The following is an 8,618-nucleotide window of genomic DNA, read 5'->3' as shown; positions in this document are numbered from 1 at the left end:
TTCTGTTGTGAATCCCGATTAGTATCAAAAGCATGGCTGTGTTGTACTGGTACTTAGTTCCAGTCAGTGTGCTCTCTCCTCTTTGACACTGCCCACCCATACTCATCACACATACAGTACATTACCTACTGGGAGAAACACAGCATCAGATCTGAGAATGCAGACAATATGACCCCAAACATCCTCACTACTCCAGACAATATGACCCCAAACATCCTCACTCCTCCATACAATATGACCCCAAACATCCTCACTCCTCCAGACAATATGACCCCAAACATCCTCATTACTCCAGACGATATGACCCCAAACATCCTCACTACTCCAGACAATAGGACTCCAAACATCCTCACTACTCCAGACAATATGACCCCAAACATCCTCACTACTCCAGACAATATGACCCCAAACATCCTCACTACTCCAGACGATATGACCCCAAACATCCTCACTCCTCCAGACAATATGACTCCAAACATCCTCACTACTCCAGACAATATGACTCCAAACATCCTCACTCCTCCAGAAAATATGACTCCAAACATCCTCACAGACGATGTTGTATGTATGGTTTACTCCACAGTACTAACACACACCTGCCATGTGAGGTATCTGTTGTGTAACACGTATCCCTGCAGTGCATACTACTCCAAACGGATTGAAGAAAACACATACTCTATCTTTGCGTCGGCATGCTAGTTAAGTTTTTGAATAAAAAATGACATTTGTTTGCGAAATTTGTTACACCCCTTCACCGGGACTAAAAATCTATGCGGCCAAACATGTCGCATCACCCATGTATTAATGGACAACAACAAAGGGAGTAACAATTATAATCAGACAGCTCAGAATACATTTGTCATTTAATAGAACTTATGATGTTAAATTATTATAAAGTGATTTCCCAGACTCAAAGGCTGTGTCCAAAATGACACCCTATCACCTACATAGTGCACCACTATTGACCAGGGCCCATAGGGAACTATGTAGGGAATAGGGTGCCATTTGGGATGGACAATATTCTACTGAGCTCAACTAATTACAAAAACAAAATGTCTGTAATCTGTTAAAGAAACTGTGGATCAATAGTATCATGTTATGTTCATGACCCTGACCCCTTCCTCTGTGGCTTCCAGATAGCTTACACATTTTTACTTTCATTTTGTTTCGGTTTTTTCTTGGGGGGTGGTTTGGGGGTGGTAGGGATTGGGAGGGAGGGAGTGGGGCTTGAGGGACTATGGGAAGTAATAGTGTCTTATTAAATCCGATGTGGGCTTATTATATTTGCATGTATGCTATGTGTCTTAAGCTGTGCTTTTAAAGTCAATTAATACTACTCCCAACTCACCCCACGTTCGTTATAAATACGATGCATTGTTCCTTCTTATGCTTTAAAGTAAAAATGACAAGTTAAATATACATCTACATATTTAATCTTGTATGATCTTTGTTTCTAGCCATGTACAGTACTGCAGTTTTTCTACTACGCATCTATCTTTGAAAAACAGTTTGTAAAACATTTTTTTTTTTGTCTCTGGAAGATTCCTACTGTTAAAGCCTAGCTTTCATTGAACCTCTATTCTGTCTCTAGAATATGGAATGATCGGCGAACATACTGTAAAAAGTCAGCGGCCCAGATCAGTCTTTGACACAAAGGCCCTGCAGGAGCAAGCTGAATCTGCTAAATTTATGGCACAAACTGGTAATACAATAGTTATGTTTCTTTCACCTTTTATTTTGTTAACTATAAACTTAATTTCATCTAAGTCACTTACTTGCATGCTCTCTCTTGTGCTGCACCTTTTAGGTGACAATGTTTCTGTATTTCTTAACCTCCTACCACCTCCTCCTTCTTCTGTTGCTATTCACATTAAAACCCACTAGACAAATGTTCCTGTTCCCTTTGAGTATTTACTTAGAATAACAACTATAATTGGGCTCCCTGGGTCTCTGTTCATTTGTTGTTACACAGCGAGTTGGCAAGTGCATTACTCGTTTCTCAAATATTAAAGGGTAGGTAAAATTGTGCCTTGTCACAGTTAATAATATCCTTAAAAGTGTGCTTAATAACATTTGAAAAATGTCCTTCATCGACAACTCCTACTGCCTTCGGCAAGAGTGAAACGCATACTGAATAAAAAATGGGTTTGATAAATAATGTTTAATGTAAGATAAACAAAAATCTTAACTTAAACCAGTCGAATATACTAAAATATAGTGATGATTGTATCCATTCTAAAATTGCAGAAGGATATAAATTAATTGAAAAGCATCGTTATTGCTTCTCCAGTTCCATATAGAGGGTTTCTAGGCTCAATCCAAATGGACTGCGATAAAGACAATTCTTTTTTTTCTCTTTTTTTCCCTTTTTCTTTCTAATTTCGTTTAAAAAAAAATACATGTTTCTGGGTTCCGTTAATTGTTTGTTTCGCTTTTAATTTTTTTTAACCCAATTTCACCTCATTTGATGTTACTTTTAAATCTGTGACATTAATCAACACACCTGCCTTACTTTCATTTTAATTTGCAAATCCACTTTGTTGTTTACTAAATCCTAACAGCATGTCTCCATTCCAACACGCTGTGGGAGTGTGTTATTTATCTCTTATGGACCCCATCACTTTGCTCTTCAGTTCTTCCATTCTTAGATTGTCTAATTGACTCTCCCTGTACTGCTTCATCTTACCAATTGATCCACCTTTCAAAGTCTATTATAATTCTGATCAGACCAATTATATATAATAGGGTTTACAGTATATCCCTATTGGGTTGAATCAATCTATATCAGTCCTATTATACTGCAGGCTTAGTGACACAATACAGAGGGAAATCTTCATAAGATTTCAATTACATATAAATGTATTCAGAGCTGAAATTTCCAAATCTCTTATGCAAATAAAGCCTCGTTGAAATTGAACATCACACGTACATCTTAAACTGTAATCAAAATATTTGAATGTTGTCTTCTTGCTTTCTAACACACAACTAAGCTATCTTGGATTGTTCTATTCACCCTACCTACTTAGCTCAATGCCAAGGGTGCTAGCGTAACCAATGTTAGCATTTATTCAATTTATTCAGCATTTCATGGCTTTTGGATTTGTGACGTGATCATATTTTTGCATTGAAAGGCCTCACCCAGGACATACTGATGCATTGTTGACATTCTCTGTCAATAAGGCAATGCTTTTGTTATTGGGAATTACCACCTAACGGCACACACATAAGCAAATTCACTCCACATGTGTTTATATACAATCAGTGTATGAAGTTGTACCTCTAAGAATTAAACTGGTATACTTTGTATACACTCCTAGAAAGAAGGTTTCCAAAAGGGTTCTTTGGCTGTCCCCATAGGATAACCCTTTTTGGTTCCAGGTAGAGCCCTTTTGAGTTCCATGTAAAACCCTCTGTCGAAAGGTTTCTACCTGGAACCAAAAAGGGTTCTTCAAAGGGTTCTCATATGGGGACAGTCGAAGAATCCTTTTAGGTTCTAGAAACAACCTTTTTATCTAACTGTATGGTTCTAGAGACAGGTGACCAGTGTACATTTAAATATTCAGTATCAACAGTTAAAATATGTCATAACAGGAGTGTGACACACCAGCAGACCTTTTGTCACATTCTGCTGTTTGGAAAAAGAGTATTTTATGAACCCAATGCAAACTGGCACTGTGAATGTTACTTCCATGCAACAAGCTCCATGCAACAAGCTGTGATCTTCTGAATAAAATGAAAAGGGGAGTTTTTCTTCTCTCTCGTTTCCCTAGTACTCTTATGAAACATATAAACTGGCAACAAAAAAAAAAAGTTTTCATAAATTGTGATCAAACACTAATTAATATGGGTTGGAGTTAGATCCTCTCTGGTTGTCTTGGAAACTGCAGTGTAGACTGTAGTGATGTAACACTGCTGTGGGATCCACACTAGACTTCTCCTTAACTAACTCTCCATTCAACTTTTATTTCACCAGTAGATGTCCTTCTTGCATGCAACCATGTTCTTTTACATTTTATAGAGCTTTTTGAAACATTTGATTTGGTTTTATTGATGCATGTGTCAGTATGAAAGATGAAGATGAAATGATGTTACACCTTTTAGTCAGGTAAATGGCCAAATCCCTTATTGTGATCAGAAGTAACACTGGGGCCTGTGATGTGGAGCTTTGCTGTGATCTTTGAATAAATGTGCTTCAGACTAAATCTGACAAATGCTTAGTGTCAATTATGATCCATCTGTACAGTTCCTCCAAACCATTTGGACTTTACTATGATCCATCTGTACAGTTCCTCCAAACCATTTGGACTTTACTATGATCCATCTGTAGAGTTCCTCCAAACCATTTGGGACTTTACTATGATCCATCTGTACAGTTCCTCCAAACCATTTGGGACTTTACTATGATGCATCTGTACAGTTCCTCCAAACCATTTGTACTTTACTATGATGCATCTGTACAGTTCCTCCAATCAATTTGTACTTTACTATGATGCATCTGTACAGTTCCTCCAAACCATTTGGAACTTTACTATGATCCATCTGTACAGTTCCTCCAAACCATTTGGGACTTTACTATGATGCATCTGTACAGTTCCTCCAAACCATTTGTACTTTACTATGATGCATCTGTACAGTTCCTCCAAACCATTTGTACTTTACTATGACACAATAAGAATTTTTTTTTCTACTTGAGACTCCGTTCAGGGGAGCCAGACAAGGTTTTTGAACAAACAGCTTTTTGACCAATTACTAGTCATAAAGGTTCTTGTTCCCTGCAATCACAATACAACAACACTTACAAAATGATGAATGGGAAGTCAAAGGAACTGGATCAAGAGATATGGGGCCAATGACAAACAGAGTCGTGGTCTTCTCTCTTATTAATCATTTATCAAAGATCACATAAAGGTAAAACATGTCTATTTAGTTAAATATTAAAGTTAACTAGGTTAATATCCCTCCCCATTAACGTAGCTTCGGGTTTCGAATAACTCCTCCCCGATTGCTCTACCTTGAAACCCCACCCCAGCACAAAGCTCCACCCCAGTATAGCCCTGCCCCCTGTAGCCCCACCCCCTGGGCTGATCATGTGACCGTGTTGCTGCATTTAACTGGTGTCACCCTTCTCCCTCTACACAGGTGAATCTGGTGCAGAGGAGTGGTCCCAGTGGAGCTCATGCTCAGTTTCATGCGGCCAAGGGTCGCAGGTGCGAACAAGAACATGTGGTTCACCGTACGGAACTCACTGCAGCGGCCCTTTAAGAGAGTCAAGGGTTTGCAATAACACTGTCCCCTGTCCAGGTAGTAATAGCTGCAGCATTATTACTTTACTTGTTATAACGTCTTTCTCCTTCACCCTTCATTTTTCTATGTGTGCATTGTTGTGCTTGCTTTGAATTGACCATCAAACCAATGTTTTTGTTACTGTTTAGTTTAACCTTTTAACTAGTCTATTTGGTTATATTCTTATTACTTAATATTATTATTTAATGTATTATTATTATTATTATTATTATTGTTAGACATCTATTATCTGATGATGCTTTCTTCTCTTTGTGCATGTCACGGTGTTTTGCAGAAGTGTTGTCTATGTTATCCATCTCTTCCCATATAATGATAAGTCATTTCACCACAACTCCTGAAATGATTGACAGTGATGTACTTCTGTAGTTTTGCATGTTATGGAGATTAGGGAATTGTAGATTCTGGTTTGTGTCTCCAGGGTTCAGTGTGTTTGCTTGAAGGTCAAGGTTAGTGGTATATTTGTATATATATTGCAGTATCTGTACAATTATACTGCAAGACATATTTATCTCGATGTAGGCTGTTACAGTAGTTGAATTGATGAAATGTTGCCTAGATTTTTGCATACTTAGTCTGGTACCCAATATTTTTGGGATGTTGGTCCAGTTGATGTACTTTGCTCTTCTGGGGTCTTTAGAATGTTATGACGTCTTACACTGTTGACAGTTGTTGCGTTTTTTGGCAGAAGGTGACATTCAGTATTTTCACATAAAAACAACATTCCCCTACACAAGACAGTCATTGGTTATTCTTGATGATTTGTGATGTATTACCTTCTGAATTGTGGAGAAGAGACCCATCTTCTGTGTGTGTCTACTGTGTGTAGATATCCCTGTGTTCAACAGCAGCTGTCAAACTAATGTTAGTGTTTTTACATCTGTTGATTTGCAGGGAATTTTAGGAGCCATTCTTCTATGTGGAGGAAAGTGTCTCTGAAATTACATTTAGGCACAAAGTCATGTAAAAGGTTTCACCCCCATCGGCTAATCAGAAATTCATGCGAGCAGCTCTCTGACATTTAGTCAGACGTAGTCCACATTAAGATGTGTCATGACTAAGTGTAGGGTTGGCAGTTTTCTCAAGGATCAGACAAGAGGGCAAGACATTATTCCAAACCGTTTTAATTTACCATTTCTAACCTGACAAGCTCTGGTAGCTAGCTGAACTGACCCAACAAACTCTGGTAGCTAGCTGAACTGACCCAACAAGCTCTTGTAGCTAGCTGAACTGACCAACAAGCTCTGGTAGCTAGCTGAACTGACCCAACAAGCTCTTGTAGCTAGCTGAACAGACCCAACAAGCTCTTGTAGCTAGCTGAACTGACCAAAAAGCTCTGGTAGCTAGATGAACTGACCAAACAAGCTCTGGTAGCTAGCTGAACTGACAAACAAGCTCTGGTAGCTAGCTGAACTGACCCGACAAGCTCTGGTAGCTAGCTGAACAGACCCAACAAGCTCTGGTAGCTAGCTGAACTGACCCGACAAGCTCTGGTAGCTAGCTGAACTGACCCAACAAGCTCTGGTAGCTAGTTGAATGGACCCGACAAGCTCTGGTAGTTAGCTGAACTGATCCAACAAGCTCTAGTAGCTAGCTGAACTGACCCGACAAGCTCTGGTAGCTAGCTAAACTGACCCGACAAGCTCTGGTAGCTAGCTGAACTGACCAACACGCTCTGGTAGCTGGCTGAACTGACCCGACAAACTCTGGTAGCTAGCTGAATGGACCAGACAAGCTCTGGTAGCTAGCTGAACTGACCCAACAAGCTCTGGTAGCTAGCTGAACTGATCCGACAAGCTCTGGTAGCTAGCTGAACTGATCCGACAAGCTCTGGTAGCTAGCTGAACTGACCCGACAAGCTCTGGTAGCTAGCTGAACAGACCCATCAGGCTTTGGTAGCTAGCTGAACTGACCCAACAAGCTCTGGTAGCTAGCTGAACAGACCCAACAGGCTTTGGTAGCTAGCTGAACAGATCCAACAAGCTCTGGTAGCTAGCTGAAAAGACCCAACAAGCTCTGGTAGCTAGCTAAACTGACCCGACAAGCTCTGGTAGCTAGCTGAACTGACCAACAAGCTCTGGTAGCTAGCTGAACTGACCCAACAAGCTCTGGTAGCTAGCTGAACTGACTCGACAAGCTCTGGTAGCTAGCTGAACTGACCCGACAAGCTCTGGTAGCTTAGCTGAACTGACCAACAAGCTCTGGTAGCTAGCTGAACTGACTCGACAAGCTCTGGTAGCTAGCTGAACTGACCTGACAAGCTCTGGTAGCTAGCTGAACTGACCCGACAAGCTCTGGTAGCTGGCTGAACTGACCTGACAAGCTCTGGTAGCTTGCTGAACTGACCAACAAGCTCTGGTAGCTAGCTGAACAGACCCAACAAGCTCTGGTAGCTAGCTGAACAGACCCAACAAGCTCTGGTAGCTAGCTGAACTGACCCGACAAGCTCTGGTAGCTAGCTGAACTGACCAAAAAGCTCTGGTAGCTAGCTGAACTGACCCAACAAGCTCTGGTAGCTAGCTGAACTGACTCGACAAGCTCTGGTAGCTAGCTGAACTGACCCAACAAGCTCTGGTAGCTAGCTGAACTGATCAACAAGCTCTTGTAGCTAGCTGAACTGATCAACAAGCTCTTGTAGCTAGCTAAACTGATCAACAAGCTCTTGTAGCTAGCTGAACTGACCCAACAAGCTCTGGTAGCTAGCTGAACTGACCCAACAAGCTCTGGTAGCTAGCTGAACTGACCAACAAGCTCTGGTAGCTAGCTGAACTGACCCAACAAGCTCTGGTAGCTAATTAAACTGATCAACAAGCTCTGGTAGCTAGCTGAACTGACCCAACAAGCTCTGGTAGCTAGCTGAACTGATCCGACAAGCTCTGGTAGCTAGCTGAACTGACCCAACAAGCTCTGGTAGCTAGCTGAACTGACCCAACAAGCTCTGGTAGCTAGCTGAACTGCATGAATCACCTTCTTTTATTCAGAAACAATAATTGAAGCAGTCAGCATACAGAGCCATATACCCCAGGTGTCCCCCTGGATTGAAATGAGGAATAAGAGAACCAGAAGTGATAGTGCTTCCAAATAATCCGTTATTTCCCCCTTGGTGAGGCTTTGGCAGCAGGCTAATGGGCTAAACTGTCTTTTTCTCTGGAAGTAATGTGCCGTTGTTTCAGGCCAGTAATGTAGTCAAATCGACAGCAGAAATATTGAAATCTGTGTTTGTCTGAGTCAAATAGTTTTCAAGGACAGAAATTCATGCAGGGAACATTTTCCTTGAAGGGCACTACACAAGGACTTTATAACACATTCATAACCTA

The 8,618-nt window shown here is 40.8% G+C and overlaps 1 protein-coding gene across 1 annotated transcript in view; it reads left to right on the top strand.

Annotated features, from left to right (window-relative positions):
* The first annotated feature begins 1,598 nt into the window (after positions 1-1,598).
* LOC120043428 (adhesion G protein-coupled receptor B3-like) overlaps positions 1,599-8,618 on the top strand; it is a 119,787-nt gene continuing 112,767 nt past the window's right edge. The window contains exons 1-2 of the mRNA XM_038988009.1: positions 1,599-1,702; positions 5,140-5,301. Coding sequence (XP_038843937.1) covers positions 1,600-1,702; positions 5,140-5,301 — 265 coding nt within the window. The 5' untranslated portion in view covers position 1,599. The remainder of the gene's footprint in view (positions 1,703-5,139; positions 5,302-8,618) is intronic.

The sequence above is a fragment of the Salvelinus namaycush genome, unplaced genomic scaffold (assembly GCF_016432855.1).
Source record: "Salvelinus namaycush isolate Seneca unplaced genomic scaffold, SaNama_1.0 Scaffold91, whole genome shotgun sequence".
NCBI lineage: Eukaryota > Metazoa > Chordata > Actinopteri > Salmoniformes > Salmonidae > Salvelinus > Salvelinus namaycush.
The sequence above is the reverse complement of the archived record's forward strand: the minus strand, read 5'-3'. Positions and strand labels throughout refer to the sequence as shown.